The following is an 18,401-nucleotide window of genomic DNA, read 5'->3' on the forward strand; positions in this document are numbered from 1 at the left end:
CTGGGAGCCAGGAAACATGTTCAAGTCCCTGCTCCACATCCAGGTCTCCCACATTTTGGGTGAGCGCTCTAGCCACTAGGCTACACAGTATAAGAGGGGACACTACCACCATCACCCTCCTCCTCCCTAGCCTCTGTTTGTCAGAGGGTGGAGATGGATGGCAGGAGAGAGAGAGAGAGAGAGATCACTGGATCATTACTTATTATGTTCACTACCTGTGGGGCACCTGGCATTGGCCACTGTCGGTAGACACAATACTGGGCTAGATGGACCTTTGGTCTGACCCAGTATGGCTGTTCTTATGTTCTCCAACTGTGTTTTGTGGGGGGGGGGGGGCGCGCGGTTAGGTGGCAGCTGAGGTTGGGGGAGGATCTAAGTCCCTTTGTACATCTAGCTCCCAGTTTTGAAAATCCTACCCTCAGTACATCTTTAACCAGTATACATCCTAGGAGTACGTGTGTTTTAGGTACATCAACACTATCTACAACTTATCTGGTGTTCTAGAGACCTCTACAACAAACGTACACTCAGATACTGCAATGATGAGCATGGTATAAGAACCTATGTAAAAGAGAACAAAATAAAATTGCTCTGTGTGTGGGTGTGTTTTCTAGGTACATATTTTCCACTGTATGTTTCCCTGTAGTGGAATACAGGGTTTTAGAAACATTTCTCATTTTGTTGAAAAAGATTTTTCATTATTTATTTTTGCATCACCAAGTTTACCATCCTCACATTTCCTTACCACCCTACTAAGCTTCTCCAGTTTGATCAGGGTACACTCTAGCCAACTCCCACAATCTTCCTGGCATCTTATGGCTACCCTATAACTCATCAACCCCGTGACTTCCAGGATTATATTTCAGAGTCCTCGATCGGCCCATTCAAAAATATTTTGATGGGAGCCAGTGGCAAGTCCTTATTGGGGAGGATGAAGTTTTGGACTGGGTACCGCTTTGCTTCTAGACTGGAGCGTGCTCTATAGCATTTAGTCTCTGTGACCTGAGTCTTGGCCATCCCTGTGTCGGAGTCCCAGGCCTGGCCCCGCCGGAGCTTCTTGAAGGTGTTACGGAAACCTTCAGTGCTAAAGTAGTAAATTAGGGGGTCCAGAGAGCAGTTCATGCTGGCCAACAGCACCGTGACAATAAGCGCCTGGCGCACGGCGTCCCGAACTGGCGGCTCAGCCTGGATCACGTGGGCCTTTATCATCCCATAGGCTGCCAGAGTAGTGTTGTAGGGCACAAAGCAGATGATGAAGATTACCAAATTCACCACGAGCAGGCGGATAGTCTTCTGCTGGCGCAGGCTCTGTGTCTCGCTGGCCTGGCATAGCTTCTGGAAGATTCTAATTGAGCAGTACGTCACAGAGGTCAGTGGCAAGAGAAAGCCCAGGATTTCAGCCAGGATGACCAGTGGGAAGATGCCTTTCTGCCACAGGCCATCACTGAAGCTTTCGAAACACAGAGAGATGGTCTGGTTCCCTTTGATGCAGGAACTTGACCTGTGTACACCAGCAGCCGGAACAGAGCCCACCAGGATAAGCACCCACACCACCAGGCAGAGCAGCCGGGCCACCTTGGGCCGCCGAAGGTGGCGCCAGCGGAGTGGGTGGACAATGGCAACATAGCGATCCAGGCTGATGCACATGAGGAAGAGGCAGCTGCCATACATGTTGATCTGGAAGAGGGAGCCAGACACCTGGCAAAGGAAATTGCCAAAAGGCCAGTGCTGGCTGGAGTAGTAATAGAGCCGTAGTGGCAGCGAGAGTGTGAAGAGCAGGTCGCTTACTGCTAGGTTGAACATATAGATGCTCACCACAGACTTGAGGTGCAGGTAACGCAGGAAGACCCAGAGTGCCATAGCATTGAGCATCAAACCTGCCACAAAGATCAGGCTGTACCCAACCAGGTGCAGCCGGTGGTTGGAGCTGTAATCTTTGCATGGGTCCAGACTATATGAGATGCTGTCATTTGACATGCCCAGCAGAACCTGTAGAGAGCTCAGTGATGTAGTTCAGGCCACTGATAGGCAAATGGGGCACAACAAAGGGCATGGAGGAAGATCATTACCCGCAGGGGAGCAGGAGTCAGGTCATTTCCTGCCACCCCTCAGAAGTGGATGGGTGTCTCTCTCTCTCTGCAGATTCCGTAACCACCTCTTCAATGGGTCTCCTGGTATCGGTAGTTTGGAGGTCAATCACTGGTTACATTTCACTGATTCTTTCCAGCAGTTGTGGTGATGTGGATGCAATGCCAGGTTCTTGCCAGATGTGGAATAACAACGCAGTTCCTGATCAGAGTGAAAAATCAAGGATGAGTTTAGTTTGTAACGGAGTAAAAGCTCCAAGGTGTTGGCTTCTGCCCTTAGTACACACAGAAAAAGAAGGGAAGGAGCAGAAAGATAATAGAAGGGGATGGGGCAGAGTGGTGAGGGGAGGCAGGGTAAAGTCTAAGGTAAGGTTGAACGAAACAATTTCTTACTGAATTTCTGCACTGTTCCCCTTATTGAAAACAAGCCTGAGCTTCAGAGAAATGATAAAAGTTTGTGCTCCTGTTTTAATTTCAATCGACACAACTGTAAATGCTAATCTAGGTGCTCCATGAACATTTGTTGCAGGACACAAATTTAACAGTTTACCCTAATCTAGACAAACCCACAGGGTAAAAACTGATGTACATATCCTCCCCGCATGCAGACATGAAGAGACGCAGTAAATGAAGGTTATTTATCAGTGAGCGTGTAGGCTCATCTCAAAGAAATACACTGTTATGCAGGGGATTGGGCAGACACACCATCTCACTGGAGCTGATGGGTGCGATAGCCGCCTGCCATTCAGACTAAATGAGGGAACAATTTAATATCACCTTTGTCTGGTGATAGCTGGAACAAGGAAAGCCACTGGCTAAGGACTAGACTGCCTGCAAGCCTGTGCAGTCCAAGGGGTTTCCCAGAGGTCTAATAAAAACACAGGGGTGGGGGATTATTTTGATTGCAGGTGTGTGTGTGTGTAAGTAAAAAAAGCAGGAGAAAAATACACAAGAGAAGCACACAAAGAAGGTATCAAGGAAGCCTCAGAGACCGTCAGAGAAGTACTTGTAGCATGCACATGAGAAAAAGCTATGAGAGAGAGCTCTTGGGTAGAGCACTAGTTAAAATGAGGCTTGGAATTGTGAGCAAAGGGATTATCTCCTACAGTTTGATTCCTACTGTGGTCAGGGAAAACAGGACTTTGTATGTTCTTGGAAAATTAACAGGATTTCATCAAAGAAGTACCCAACTCTATCTTCAATTTCTCCGCCTAGCAGAAATGGCCTACACGATCCTGAACAGCTAACCACTCAGGTCAAAATGAGACAACCCAGTTGGGCATGTGCAGCAGACCAATGACACCTTCTGCAAGCAATCCCTATAGTGGCATCTGTGCCCTTTCCCCTGGGGTTCCCAACATTCAGGAGATGAGAACATAAGAGGGACAGGGGACCCCAAACATCTCAGTTCTTTCCCCCCTGAACTGCAGAGCCTGGTGGAGCAACAGGGCTCTGAGGAAGAGGGCAGCTAATGTGAATATGCAAAGGCTCCTATCAAGGAAATTCATTTATTGGTAAACGGAGGCTCTCCACCTTACAATAACGAGAGTTCTTCAGGATGTTTTGTCCATGCAGATCCCACTGAAGGGCTGCATTTTCATGAGCTCAGAATATTTTTGGCCAGCAGCATCTGCTGAGTTTGCATATGTTCCCACTCCCAAAGGTATACAGAGTGCAGCAGCCCCTATCACCACTCAGTTCCTTCATTACTACAAAACATCCCACTAAAAGACTCCATATCAGTGGGGAAGGAGGGCAGGTCATGGGATCCCTGTGAACAAAAGCATCCAGTTATTGTAAGGTAAATAGCCTCTCTTTCTTCCTCAAGATTTGTCTGCCCAGATCCCACCAGAGGTATGAGGGATCACAAGTCTCAAACATGGGTCTCCAGCCAGTCCTCAGCCTGCAGCTGCCACCCAGCAGCTCACTGGTACTGGCAGGGAGTGTGGCCTGGTGGTCTCTAGTTGACCTTAGGCACCACCCACAAAGCTCCCAATTGGAGATGTCCGGCCTCTCTGATTGGCTCAGACTCACAATTTAAGCCAGAAGGAGGCACAGAAATTTGTCTGAGCAACTACGTGCATCACTGGCTGGCTGCTACATTGGACACTGCCTTCTCGCCTGACTCCCAAGCCCTGCCTTATTCCTGCCTTTCTGTCCTGTTCCTGGTACCTGCATTCCTGCCTTGTTCCAGATCCCTGCTTCTTAGTTCTAACTGCTGTCTACTGACCACAGCTCTGACCAGTGGCTTGATTCCTGGCTCTGACTCCGGCTCCGAGCCTTGGCTCAATGCTGGCCTCTGACCACAGCTCTGACACTTGGATTGACTACCAAATTTTTCTCCATCACTGACCTCCAGTTCCTGGCTTCTGACTCCTGCTTTGGCCACTAGACATGACCACCATTGCTCAAACCATGAGGCCTGATTGTTGTAGACTGGAATATAGGCAGTTTGTTCAGCCCACCAACCCCTCTGAGTTGGGTCCAGCCTGATATGGACCCAGCAGAGTGCCTCCTTCCCCCAGGAGTGCTGGTGCTCTATGAATAGGTGCCCCACCTCCAAACAGACAACCAAGCCATGCAGGTGCAGATGGCAGAGCTGGTTGCTGAGAATCAGGAATTGCAGGGGCCAGTCCATCAACTCTGTCCAGAGAACAATGCACCCCAGGCCTGCTACTGACCACGTCCTGACCTGAGCCAGGACCTGTTGTCCCCCTCCCGGAGTGCTTCAGTGGGGATTGTTCCCAATTTCGAGGCTTCATGAACAAGTGCTGCCTATCGTTCTTGCTTTGCCCTCAAATATACTCGTCCGACCAGGCCAAGGTAGGCCTGGTAGTCAACCTGGTGATTGGAGAGGTGTTGGCCTGGGCCAATCTCCACTGCAGGCCAGTGGTCAGGTGCTGTTTAGCTGGGACGTTTTCTAGCAGGCACTACCAACCATCTTTGGTGACCCAAACTGTGCGCTCTCTCTGCAGAAACTCTGACAGGGGTTTAGGCACAGCTGCCTCCTATGCAGCACACTTCTGCCATCTCACATTGGACATGGAGTGGAATGAGGCAGGGTTGCTGTTCCAGGGGGGCCTGCTGGACAGGTTAAAGGAGGAGTTGGCTAGAGTTGGGACTCTGATGGATCTGGTGCTTTTATCAATCTTGTCATCCAGATTGACAGTTAGCTGCATGAACAGCGGGAAAAAAAGATAGGTAGTATCAGACCGATGCCCACTGCTGTTGGGCCCCACTCTGCAAGTTGAGCCCATGCCAGTCGCTCTGGCCTGCCAACTACTCGCCCACAAGCAAAGAGAGTGCTGGCAACATTTTAACCTGTGTGTGTCTACTGCGGTGAACTGGGTCATGCAGCACTGATTGCTCCTTGAGGAGCTCAGATAGGAGAGAACTAGGAAAATGAGCCAGCCCAGGCCTGGTAAAGGGCACTGGCCTGAGCACCTTGACAAAACATTCCTGGCATGCAGCATGCTGAATGCCATCGACCAACACCACGTCTGCAAGTACCGGATGAGCTATATGTGCTCCCTTCCAATCTCTCTGGTGCAATGGGTTGTCCTGTCTGATTCTCTATAGCATCCTTGGGTATTAAAGCAGAGGTTTTCAACCTTTTTTCCCCCCCATTTGAGGACCCCTAAACAGTTTCAAATGGAGGTGAGGACCTCTTTGGAAATCTTAGACCTAGTCTGTGGACAATTGGGGTCCACGGACCATAGGTTGAAATTACTGTATTAGAGAATTAGTGAAAGGCATTGAGAGGACTGTTCCACAATCCAGGAAGAAATATCTATTACTGACTGTCTGGGCTTGCTGTCCAGCAGAATCTCTTGGATTTGGCATTGTAACCTTGCCACCCAAATTTATGAAATATCCAGTCTGCTACTGACTGTTTTAGAGACAACTCACGTTTGATCATGAAGGTTTCAGCTCTGCTTTGTAAAATGCAGCCCATTCTGATCAGGAGGAGTTTTTTGGGCTGAACCCTGAGTTCTTAGAAAGGGATGGAATTGGGGGAGGAGCAGAGTACATCTCTCAGCAGGACAGCCTTTGGAACCATAGACAGGACATGGTCACTGGTTCTGAACCAACTTTTTTTTGCCTCATATCCAGGAGTTAGGGGTTGACAGGGATCCCAGACCTGGTTTCTTAGACCCTGAAAGGAACTCAGAGCAGAAGATGGTCTCTTACAGAACCCTGAAGTCCTTAGTTGTCTAAGCTTATTCTGCTGAAGTCCCCAAGACATCTAAAATTTCTGCATCTGGACCTGTACACAGCTACCCAAGTCCTGACACTACCCAGCTGGTCAGCACCTAACACATGTGTAAACCCCAGCAGGAGTCACAAACTAGGAACTGCCCTGCCTATCTGGCCTTCAGGGCCCAATCCAGTAGTCATGCTCTGATCGCATCTATCTAAACCACACAAAATGGACAGAGGCGGCCTAATGTTTAGGGCAGGGGTGGGCAAACTTTTAGGCCTGAGGGCCACGTCGGGGAATAGAAATTGTATGGTGAGCCATGAATGCTCACAAAATTGGGATTGGGGTGCTGGAGGGGGTGAGGGCTCTGGTTGGGGGTGTGGGCTCTAGGATTTTGGAGAGCAGGAGGAGGATCAGGGCTGGGGCAGGGGGTTGGGGCATGGGGAGAAGCTCAGGGTGCAGGCTCTGAGCAGAACTTCTCTCAAGTAGCTCCCGGAAGCAGTGGCATGTCCCTTCTCCAGCTCCTATGCATGGAGCAGCCCCTGACCCTGCTAGTGCCGGAGCGGGCCCGTGCAACTGCTTCGGGAGCCGCATGGTATGGCCCCTGACCCAGCACCCCGGCTAGAGCTCACGGGCTGTCTTAAAAGGGCTTGCAGGCCGGATCCGGCCCATGGGCCAGTTTGCCTGCCCCTGGCCTAGGGCATTAACCTGAGAGGTGGGACACAAATTAAAATTCCTGCGCCACTGTAGGTGTTGGAACTAGTGGTATGGGGGATGCTGCAGCACCCCCTGGCTTGAAGTATATACAGGGCTTAGTTTGGTTCAATGACTTTCAATGCCCTCACTATACACATTGTTCCAGCATCCCGGGGCTCCAGGTCAGGCAGAGGGAGGAACTTATTCTGGGTTTCCCATCTCCTGGCTGAGTGCCCTAACTACCAGCCTAAAGGTTCCCTAGTGGGTTACTATAACCTAACCTTACATACCTAATAACTGGTTGCAAAAACATTTTCAACAAAGTCAGCAGAATAATCAACAAAGTCAATGACAGAATGGGGCAGAGGCTCCAGGTCTCCAGTTGAAAGGAACAGAGGCATATGGAAAGTGGAGCCCCATTTTATACCCTTTCCTGCGTAGAGCTGTGAGGAAGTGGGTGAACAGGCTCCTCAATGGGCAATGGTTCCACTGGTCTATTGGACTCTGAGTGGATCTCCAAGTGTGAGTGTGCAGAGGCCACTTGATGAAAGATCATCATCAATAATGTAAGAGGTTGCTTTCACTTGAGGATCCCAAAGCACTTAACATTTAATTAACAGAGCCTCATGCTACCCCCACCAGTGAAAAAGACAAAGAGTAAGCCAGAATCACCTTGCCCTGACATACAGTTATCTCTGGGGTATGACAAAGTAGCTGTTTAAAACAGGGAGTGAAGGAGCATCCCATAACCAATTCAAAGCACAGGGGAAATTTAGGAAGGCAAAATGGAATCAACCTAAGTGTATATTTGACCAGGATAGCAGAGGATATTTAATGACCACAAAGGGTGAAGGTATCTGTTTTAGCTTAATAACAGATATTTCCAGCTGCCTAGTAATCTCTGGCCCCATAGGGAGGCACTGGGATCAGTACTGACCCTTCTGATTCACCCACAGCAATCACTGCAGAATGGTCTATCAAAGCTCTGATCACACCAACCCTGCTTCGCTTATGAAAATAGGGCTTACAGAGGAGTTATCTGTCTCCATACACACTGCATGCACCTTCTGACACGCTCATGTCCACCAACACACTGTGCCAAGAGCAAAACAAACTATTTTTTCTTAGAGGAAGGAAAACAAATGAAAGAAACAAAGTAAAGTCTCCTGGAGAAAATGCAGTGTCTCCCCGCTGCACAAGGTGCAGCAATCTATGCTCTGACACTCATTTTCAATAAGGTCTCTTTATACCACTCTGTCCTTGAGAATGCCCTTGTGCAGTGAGCTGTGGATATGTTTTTTCACAAAGGCTGATCTAATATTTCCAAACCCAGAAGTTAAAAAACCATGAATCAGCCTCCAAAAAAAACATGAGATAATTTTTAAAATTATCTCATTATTTTAAAGTCAAATAAATTGTGGATGCTTTTTAGAGTCATGGAATAGCAGGGTTGGAAGGGACCTCAGGAGGTCATCTAGTCCACCCCCCTGCTCAAAGCAGGGCCAATCCCCAAACAGATTTTTTTACCCCAGTTCCCTAAATGGCCCCCTCAAGGATTGGGCTGACAACTCTGGGTTTAGCAGGCCAATGCTCAAACCACTGAGCTATCCCTCCCCTGCCCAAGTCACTGAGTTTAAGTTCAGAATGGATCACCAGATCATCTTGCCTGACAGCATGTACAGTGCAAGCCACCTGGTTTCTGAGTCTTTAGGTTATACTTAGTCACATTTTCCAGCTTTTCTCTGTAACCATGGGGACTATACATATGTACACAAAAATAAAATTAAATGAAAGCTGGGTTTCTCTTAGGAGCTGGGGCTTTAAGAAAAACACCAAATATCACAATTTTGTAATAAAATTGTAAGAGTCAGTAACACCACCAGCCCTCGGCTGCTGAAGGGTGTGTGAGAATCATCCTGTGTCTAAAATGAAACTTGATTAACTTCCGCCTTGGCACCCCATTTGAGTCAATTACATTATCAATGTTTTTTTGCAACTCAAAAGGCCTAAACACCCATATTTGACATGCAAGCTAAGCTTCCCATTTTCATGTCTAGTTCTCTAACATCAGTGGCTTTCAACCTTTCCAGACTACTGTACCCTTTCAGAAGCCTGATTTGTCTTGCATACCCCCAAGTTTCACCTCACTTAAAAAAACTCCTTGCTTACAAAATCAGACATAAAAATACAAAAGTGTCAAAGCATACTCGTAATGCAAAATTGCTGACTCTCATTTTTACCATATAATTATAAAATAGATCAACTGGAATATAAATATTGTACTTACAGTTCAGTCTATAGAACAGTATAAACAAGTCATTGTATGAAAATTCAGTTTGTACTGACTTAGCTAGTGCTTTTTATGTAGCTTGTTGTAAAACTGGGCAAATATCTAGGTGAGTTGACATACCCCAGTTGAGAACCACTGCCCTAAATCACTAGAGAGAAGCATGCAATATTTATAGGCCCAAAGGGCAGGTTCTGGTCACATGATCAGAGGGTTGCTTGTGTCTGTTGCCCAAAAACTCGCTTCCTATTGCCTTACCTTTCTCCGAGCAGAGCTGGAAGCAAGTGAATGCCCTTGTCCTGATGACCTCAGCCACTGTGGAGACTTCAATCAAGCAATCAAAACTGATGGCAGAGCAGAAACAAAATGGATGTAGAAAGGCAGATAGGAAACTAGCCCCTGCACCTCCTAGCCAATGTAGGACTAGAAGGGACCTGCTAGGTCACTGAGTCCAGTCCTCTGCTGTTACAGGCAAATCTGTCATATAATCCCATTCCTAAATGTATCAAGATCCATTTTAAAACCAGTTAGGTTTCTTTCCCCCTTTCCTCCTATTGGGAGGCTTTTCCAGAACTTCACTCCTCTGGTGATTAGAAACCTTCTTCTGATTTCCAGCCTGAATGTATGCACAGCCCATTTATACCCACTTGTTCTTGTGCCAGCATTGTCTGTTTGGCTTACATAGCTCTTCTCCCTCCCTTTACACCCCAATATATATTTACAGAGAGAAATCCTATCTCCTCTAGCCTAACAAAATGAAGTCTGAAACAAGCCAAGCTCTTCCAGTCTTCTCTCATAAGATTAGGCGCTTCATTTCCCTGATCATCCTAGCTCTTTGCTGCACCTGTTCCAGAGTGAATTCGTCTTTAGTGAACACCGGTGACCAGAACTGCACACAGTATTCCATCAGAGGCACTACTTCCCCCTAACTCTGCGTGTGGCTGCTTTACACGCTCTTCTGTTTTTCTCTCCCTCTCTCCTTCATTTCCCCTTCTCATTCGATCTTCTTCCTGATGCCCTGCTGGGTTGGCCCCAACAAATGGACTTTGCTGTCTGCAGGTGTGCGTGCCGAGCCACGCTTCTATGAAAGCAGAAGTGAAAGCAGTTGTGAAATATAAGTAACTCCCTTGGTTATGATCGCAGCAGCAGATTCTCTGAAACATGGGGACTCTGGAAACATGCATCTGAAGAAATGGGTTTTTTACCCATGAAAGCTTATGCCCAAATAAATCTGTTAGGCTTTAAGGTGCCACAAGACTCCTTGTTATTTTTGTGGATACAGACTAACACGGCTACCCCCTGATACTGGAAACATATGGGCACTTTCACTTTTGACCCATTGCTTCTCCTCCCTCCCCAGTTATTCATGGTCAATGGGGGGAAAAAAGTTACCTGTCCATGGATATTCCCAGCTACTGTAGATGAAAGTGTCAAATGGGGAAGAAATGAGATGGAGGAGAAATTAATCATTAGCCAGCAATTGCTGCACATGAGCCCAGAGACTCCTATCAGTGCGCTGGGCTTCCAGTAATCATAGCGCTAAAGAATGAAACCCCTGGAGAGCAAAGCCAGCTGTGTATCCCTGGAATGGAACTGCTGCAGAGGGAGAAGGGCCAGAGGGAGCGATGTAGACAGTGCAAGGATCAGGACTGAGGAGGAGGAAAGAACAACTGGCATCTGTCCCAGCGACCCCACAGCATGGGTCTGTTTGTCACTAATTGCACACCAAACTGGCACTAGGCTGAATCAGTTGCAGGATGTGAGACTCTGTGCAATGCTTGGAGGGTGGAAATTCAGGGGTAGCAGGAAGCCTGAGAACAGGGGATGCAAGGGAGAGTAGGAGAGGTTTCTGCCCCTTTCCATAGCCTCTGTATCTCTGGTGCCTTTTAGCACTGTGGTCTCATTTTCTGTAGTATCTGTGCCCTTCACCTTGGGGACGCTGTTGGGACCAGGGAGACACTCCTCTCTGCCACACTCTGAGCCCTATGCTCTCTCCCCAACAAGTCTGTCACTGCCTCCTGCCTTAGTGAGAGCACCCCCTTCTGGGGCTGTGAAGCTATTCCCAGTCCCTGTGGGCTCATCACTGCCTGGACCCTTTCTCTGCTGCTCTCATCCAGCTCCTCTGCCTGTTGGATGTTCTTCCTTGTGTTTGTTTTTCTCATTCTGTATGGCCCTTGTTCGGCTGTCACTGCCTCCTGATTCAGTGGGTGACACTCCGGGGATATATGTCTCTGCTGCTCATAAATCCTGCAAGGATACAATGGCAGCCCGGCCACTGATCTCATCCAGCTTCATTTTAGTGCTTGCTTTTTTGAGCCAAACCCCCTTTCCTGCTTCCTTGTTGCTGGGATCTTTGTTCTTACTAGTTTTAGTGTCTTTTGAATTACCATTGAGAATCCAGCCCCCCTAAAGGCTTGGAGAGAGAGATAGATACTGGGGAGGAGTCTGCACTTCACCCCTTACAGGGCAGTGAGAGTCTTTAACCCCTATGTGGGAACAACCCCCCAACACACACACACACATACCCACACACATACAGTTGTTTCAGCTGAGCACAGCAGCCCATGCCCCACAATGTGCATTCCAGGTAGTGGGATCTTTGTGGGTCCCTAATTTTGGTCCATAGTTCTCTGCTGTCCCTGTTAGAAAGTTTTACCCACCTCTCTGATTTTCTGACACTTCAGCCCATGAGCTGCCATTCTTGTGCTGTCCCAGGCAAGGTCAGGAAGCTGTATCATGGACCCTCAGCTCACCAGGGAAAGCAGCATAACCACCTGCATTTCCTCACCTCCCCGCCCCCTGTCTGAGTTGGCAGCAGGTAAGACCAGCTTACTGGGGGCGTGCTGGAGGTTACACCCTGGAGCTGCAGATCCCAACATGTCTTTGGCCTGCGAGTTCAGTCTCAGAACAGATAAAACCAAGATTGGGAGGAGGGAAGAAGAAACAGAGAGACGGAGACATGAGAGTTGGGGGCGGGGGGGCTGCAAGCACTATCCAGCCCTGTTTGTATGGCGGGCAATTTCAGTAAAGCCTGTGACCAAAGGACTACCTCATATGTGTGATGTGAGACCTCAGCCAGAGTCAGAGGTAGAGCCAGTTGTAACTAACTACATGAGGAATTAAACCTTCCTTAGCCTACAGGAGGGTGGGTGTTTCCCAGTCCTGTTTAGGGGAAAAAAACTTTCTCTCAGGATGTTTCTGCTCCCAGCACACAAGGGTTAAATTTGCCTAATCCCTCAGTGGTTCCACAGTGCAGGGTTTTGTGGGGTTCTTTTTTTTTTGGAAGGGGGCATATTTACCAACCTAGACCATGTCAGTTTGCACAAATAGCCCACCCAGGGATAGGGAGAGGTATTACCCCCCCACCCCATTTCCAGGCTATCCCTTCACCTCAGGCTGGTGGGGGTGGGGGGGAGGAGAGAGCTGCCAGGGAAAGAGTTAAGAGAGCCAGAAAGCAGCAGCCTGAGCTGTGTCTGTTTGCTGTAGCCATGAGGGTTGCAGGACAGAAAGGAGGAATCTCTAGCCTGGAGGAGCCAGATGAGAGAAAGTCACCAAGAAAGGCAGCTGGGAGGTGAAGGAGGCCCAGATGAGCACGAGCTCTCCTTGTGCGCCACTCTTGGGAACCAGCTCTGGGACTCGCCCTCGCTTCCCAAAGTGACCGGTGGTAGAAACAGATGCCAGAGAACTGAATCACCATGTAACAGCGGATTGGTGCCACTGGGACCTCACTGCATAGAGGAGCCTATTAGTTACCAATAGGGTCTCACTCTGCTCCCCTGCTGGCTTGTGGGCAGCGTGATCTGCAGGGGAGAGAGAGCAAGAGGATAAAGCATTCATCCGAGGAGTGGACTTAAAGAATCTGCATGTGGAATTGTGGGTTCAGGGGCTGCTTGCTGTTCATGCTGAACTCCACCATGTGAGCCACCTTTTTGGGAGAGCTGTCGTGGAGCCCCTGACCTGTGCTCCTGACCCTCCAGTGATGTCTCACAATCCCTAGAGGACAGTGGCACTGTAGATGCCCCTACAGTGCTAACCTGGGGCTCCCATGCTGACAGGCACCCAGAGACAGCTCATGGTTGTTGTGGAGAGTGGGGGTACTTGCTCTTCGCAGTGCTGGACTGGGACTGCCCTGGGAGTGACTTTCTGGCACCAGGCGCTGGGGAGGAGGGAAAGGCATTTGTGCAGCTAAGGCAGAGGGACTGTGGCTAAGATTTCTCCAGCAAGAAGATGAAGATTGTCCAGCTGTATGTTGTGCTGATTTCTGTGCGGCACATCCGTGCTGTGACCTGGTTGTAAGTATGGTGTGGGCTGGAGCTTGCGTGACCTAACGGTCCCCTAGGGAGGTTGAGGGACCCTAATCCCCGCAAGAGACAATAGGCAGATCTCACAGGAAAAGGGAGGTGTAGGAGACCCCAGCACCCCAAAGAGACGCTGGGGGATCCCCTGGGGTGGGTGGAAGTCTGATCACATGGGGAGAGGGAGTCTGAGTATCCCTATGGGCTCTTCTAAGAGTGAGGCTATGAAGGGGGGTTTTTCCCTTTGAGCTATTAGCGTGTCCATAGCCCATCTCTGAGCGTGGCTAACTCCCTCTATCCCTCTGTGCAGGTACCTGGCAAAGCAGCCCTCCCTGCGAGGGACCCTGCAAGATTCCAGTGCCTGTGAGGGCTTGAAGGGCCTGGCAGAGGAGCAGGTGCGAATCTGCCAGCGGCAAGCGGAAGCCATGGACTCAGTGAAGCACGGAGCAGAGCTGGCCATAGAGGAGTGTCAGCACCAGTTTCACAACCGTCGATGGAATTGCTCCACTCTGCAGGGGCTACAGGTCTTTGGCAAGGTTGCCATACAAGGTCAGAGGTCAAGAGTTAGGCAGATCTACACAGTGCATGGAACATTTGCCATCAGTGCCCAACTTCTTGGCTCATGTCCAAACCCCAACCTAATGCTCACACTAAACCTAACTTTTAAACCTTCACCCTAGCCCTAAACCAAACCTTAACCGTACCACGCTTATCTTAATTCTAACAGTAAGTAGAACACTAAACTAACACTAGTACTCCGGCTAAACCACTCTCTAATGTTCACCCTGACTCTAATGGTCAATCAGACACTGATCCTAATGCTCACCTAGACTATTCATCCTAATGGTCAAGCATACTATTAAATCTAATGCTCACCAAACCCGAAGGGCGCGTGCTTGTGTTTGGAAAGTAGATTCAAGGCAACTGAAAGATACAGTGACTTTGTATTGATTTTGGTGAATTGTTTCAGCTGAAACAAAAAAGGAAAACAAAATGTTTCAATATTTTGGGCTAGCTTTACAAGGGGATTTAGGCACCATTCACAAAACAGGAGGAGGAGGCGTCCCCCTCCCCCGCAACCTTTTCACCCAATGGTTAGAGTAGTCACCTGGTATGTGGAAGACCCAGGTTCAAAATCCTGCTCAGGAGCAGGGACTTAACCCCAGCAGTCCTCCTTACCACAAAAGTATCCTGACCACCAGGGTATCCTGATGTGGGGCTTGCTCGATCTTTCCTGTTGAAGGTGTTATACTGTGGATAATTATAATAATTATTAAAATATAAATTATATAATTGCAAATAAAAAAATCCTTAGCACAGGGACTGGAAGCCAGGTGTCCTACTTCTCAGGTGGGGGGGCCTAACCACTGGGCTATAGAGTCATTCTCACTGTGGCCCAATGACTATTTAAGTATTTTATACACAGTGGAACAGCTTTAGTAGGAGATCTCAAGACAGCTCTACCCCAGAATAGCTTGAGCATGCACCTGGGAGCCTTCCCTTCTCCCTCCCACGGATAAGTGCCCCAGCTGCTGAGCTAAAGGTTATCATGGGGGGCACCACCTACTTCTTCAGTTTGTGAACAGAGCCCTTCATTTCCTTTGCTTTTTAAAAAACATTTACAACTTCCAAAAATGAAACAAAATGTTTCGTTTGACCCAAAATGATTTTTCCCTAATTTGATTCTTCAAAAATACGTTACTGTTTCAGTTTGAGCCAACCCCCCCCCCCCTTTTTTTTTTTGCAGAACTGCCAGCAAACCAAAAAAATAGTTATTTGCCTTGATTCAGTCCTGAGAAATGAGGCTGCAGGCCATTCACTTGGAGGGATGACTGAAGGCTTGCTGACCCCCTCAGGGCTGCAGGATGGTTCCTGTGCTCAGCCTCACTGCATGCTCTCTGGTTCTCCCCCTAAAAAAATTCCCTCTGAGACTTGCATCCGCTTCCCTCCCTGCTGGGGACATGAGACCTCTGGGACGGAGGAGCCCAGAGCTGCGTGCATGCCATGTGGGATCTCCCTGGTGCCCTAGCACGAGGGGCTATCCTCTCCCTGCTGTGGGATCCAAGACCTCTGAGGATGTAGCAAAACTCCCTTTAATGATTCACCAGTGCGATCTCTGTTTGAACATCTCCTTTCTGGGAGTGACACAGCATTATCACAGAGCCTCTGCGTGTCTCAGGCTGCCTCAATGTGTCTAATACAGATGAAACTGCAACGTTTCCTCTCTCCACAAATGAACTGAAGGAGAAATTCCTTAGACAAATTTTGAAGAAATTGTTCCTTCCAAAGGCTACTTCTGTCTCTTCTATAGGTACACGAGAATCTGCTTTCATTCATGCCATCTCATCAGCGGGAGTGGCGTTCGCTGTGACCCGGGCCTGCAGCCGTGGGGAGCTGGAGAAGTGTGGATGTGATCGCAAGATCCGTGGAGTCAGCCCAGAAGGTAACAGAAGGTGGTTGGTGCTGGAGAAAGAAGCCCCCCATTGGCATGGGAAGAACTGCAAGGATGAATGGGAGCAGACAACAAAGCTTGCTACAAATCCCTGGGAAGGGGACGGTGCAGAGAAGAGCAGAAAAATAAATGGGGATGGAGAGTGCCGCCACTGCATGCCCCTGGGATGAGAACAGTATAGGGAGGGTGGGGCCAGGGAGATATGAGCAGAGTGATCTTCTTTTCCCTGCTTGGGAAGCCTGAACACCTCTACATCTGCCCCCCACACCTGGAGCAGCCTCTCTGCCTCATGGACTCTCTCTCTCTCTTCCCCAGGATTCCAGTGGTCAGGCTGCTCTGACAACCTGTCCTATGGTATTGCCTTTTCTCAAGCCTTCGTGGATAACCCTGAGCGGAGCCGTGGTGTCTCGTCCAGCCGAGCACTCATGAACCTGCACAACAATGAGGCTGGTAGGAAGGTAAGGTTGGTACCATGTGCTGGGGAACGTACGCAGATGGCTGAGCCTCTCGTTGGGGGCCAGAGCCTGTCCCATCCCCCACTCCTTTTGTCCAGATTAGAGTGGTGGCACCCACAAACTGATTACCTCTGAGGAGATCCCTTCCCTTCTGATTGGATCCAATTCCCTGCCTTTCCTTCAGAGTCTATCATTGCTCTGCCCCAGAGCAGAGCCTGTTCTTTATATGCCTTGGAGTGGATCCCAATCCCTCAGCTCCACCTCCCTCAGAGCAGCTTTCTTTCCCTCCTACAGTCTAGATGTGGATTTCCCTTCCTCTGCCTCTTTCTTAGAGTGAATCTATTTCCCTCACTCTGCCTTCAGGCGATTCCCCATCCCTTCACCTCTTTTGAATGAATGGTTCACTTTCCCCAGCCACTGCCTCCTGAGTAGGCCCCTGACCCTCCCTCTGACTCACAGTGGATCTTGTTCCTTTCCTTTGTGGCAGAGTAGATCCCATCTTCTACTACCTCAGAGTGGATCCCTTTCTCATTTTTGAGAAGGCCTGCCCATATCCCTCTGCAAAGGGATCACTGTAGTTCTGGGCAGGTCCTTTCCCCCCATAGTGGATCCCTTCAGCTGATGAGTGGATCAGTGACTTGTATTTCATATTCCTGTGAGCAGCCTCTGTTCCCTGTCACACACCTTAGAGTGACCCCTTTTCCCCAGGCCTCCCTTTCCCTGACTCTCTGTGCCACACTCCCCACGTGCAGCACCCCCTGGGTGGTAAGAAGAAGCTCCACTGTAGGCTTAAATCCACCTCTCACTGGGACCCTCAGGTGGGCTGCATGAGGCCCTCCACCTCCTGCTGACAGACCCTTTCTACTTGCCAGGCCATCCTGTCCCACATGAAGGTAGAGTGCAAGTGTCATGGAGTGTCAGGTTCCTGCGAGGTCCGCACCTGCTGGAAGGTGATGCCCCCATTCCGCAAGGTGGGCAATGTCCTGAAAGAGAAATTTGAGGGGGCCACGGAGGTGCACCCCAAGCGGGTTGGTTCCCGCAAGCTCCTGGTGCCCAAGAGCTCCCGCTTCAAACCCTACACAGCTCACGACCTGGTCTACCTGGTGGCCAGCCCAGACTTCTGTGACCGGGACCCCCACAGTGGGGTCTTTGGCACCTCCGGACGCCAGTGCAACCGGACGTCCCATGCCATGGATGGCTGCGAGCTGCTGTGCTGCGGGCGAGGCTTCCACACGGCCCAGGCCGAGGTGGTGGAGAGATGCAGCTGCAAGTTCCACTGGTGCTGCTCAGTCAAGTGCAAGCAGTGCCGCCACCTTGTGGAGGTGCACACCTGCCGGTGAGGGGGAGCTGAACTGAGCTGGGGGGAGGGAGCAAGTGGTGGGCAAGAGTGCCAGCACCAAGAGGCGGGGGAACCTTGGGGAAGACATGGGGAGGGACTGAGAGCTCCAGAGAGGAATATACACATGGGGGGGGAGGGGAATGGAGACCCTTTACCACCCCAATGAGGAGGGAGCTGATTGCTCCAGAGGGGGCATCTCTGGGGGGGCTGCACAGAGGTTGCTCCCCACTTACAGAGGGGTTTGTCTGGGATGTGGCTATTTGGGTTTACTCGCTTGTGATGGCATTCTCTGAATTTTGGGGGGAGGGGAGGGAGGAGGGACATGGGGTTGAACACACAGAGTCAAATAAACCCTTAAAATATTAGGAATAAAATTATTGTATTAGAAAAAGATGCGAGCGTGAGCTACTGTATGTGTGAAACCCCGGGTGGGCACTTCCATGCATGCACTGGGGTGGGGGAGACTGCGCTCAGAGTCCATTCTGAAGGCTCAGGACTCCAGTGCCCTTTGTATGCAGTTAAATGCGGGGCATTGGTGAATGTGTGAATGCGCAAGGGGAACCAGTGAGAGTGCAAGAGACACTGCTGA

At 49.6% G+C, this 18,401-nt stretch overlaps 2 protein-coding genes across 7 annotated transcripts; one reads left to right on the plus strand and one right to left on the minus strand.

Annotated features, from left to right (window-relative positions):
* Window positions 1-686: 686 nt before the first annotated feature.
* Window positions 687-14,780, minus strand: LPAR5 (lysophosphatidic acid receptor 5). 6 transcript variants are annotated; one of them, XM_039520559.1, is made up of 3 exons: window positions 14,746-14,780; window positions 9,530-9,615; window positions 687-2,289 (listed from the first exon to the last, which is right to left on the minus strand). In XM_039520559.1, the coding sequence occupies exon 3, from the start codon at window positions 1,975-1,977 to the stop codon at window positions 856-858; it is 1,122 nt and encodes a 373-aa protein (XP_039376493.1). In that variant the 5' UTR covers window positions 1,978-2,289; window positions 9,530-9,615; window positions 14,746-14,780; the 3' UTR covers window positions 687-855. The 6 variants fall into 6 exon arrangements, with proteins under 6 accessions (XP_039376493.1, XP_039376492.1, XP_039376491.1 ...); XM_039520558.1 differs by lacking the exon at window positions 14,746-14,780 and adding an exon at window positions 11,932-11,988; XM_039520557.1 differs by lacking the exon at window positions 14,746-14,780 and adding an exon at window positions 10,664-10,699.
* On the plus strand, window positions 13,423-17,813 carry LOC120395824 (protein Wnt-4-like). The gene is made up of 5 exons (XM_039520562.1): window positions 13,423-13,563; window positions 13,877-14,115; window positions 15,878-16,009; window positions 16,334-16,476; window positions 17,346-17,813. The coding sequence occupies exons 1-5, from the start codon at window positions 13,499-13,501 to the stop codon at window positions 17,811-17,813; spliced, it is 1,047 nt and encodes a 348-aa protein (XP_039376496.1). The 5' UTR covers window positions 13,423-13,498.
* Window positions 17,814-18,401: the final 588 nt, after the last annotated feature.

The sequence above is a fragment of the Mauremys reevesii genome, linkage group 1 (assembly GCF_016161935.1).
Source record: "Mauremys reevesii isolate NIE-2019 linkage group 1, ASM1616193v1, whole genome shotgun sequence".
NCBI classification, from domain to species: domain Eukaryota; kingdom Metazoa; phylum Chordata; order Testudines; family Geoemydidae; genus Mauremys; species Mauremys reevesii.

Excerpts from the sequence above, each read along its gene's own strand:
- LOC120395824 (XM_039520562.1), top strand. The coding sequence starts at position 13,499 with ATGAAGATTGTCCAGCTGTATGTTGTGCTGATTTCTGTGCGGCACATC. Across the intron at positions 13,564-13,876 it reads ATCCGTGCTGTGACCTGGTT|GTACCTGGCAAAGCAGCCCT; the intron begins GTAAGTATGGTG and ends CCCTCTGTGCAG. Across the intron at positions 16,477-17,345 it reads ACAATGAGGCTGGTAGGAAG|GCCATCCTGTCCCACATGAA; the intron begins GTAAGGTTGGTA and ends TCTACTTGCCAG.
- LPAR5 (XM_039520559.1), bottom strand. The coding sequence starts at position 1,977 with ATGTCAAATGACAGCATCTCATATAGTCTGGACCCATGCAAAGATTAC.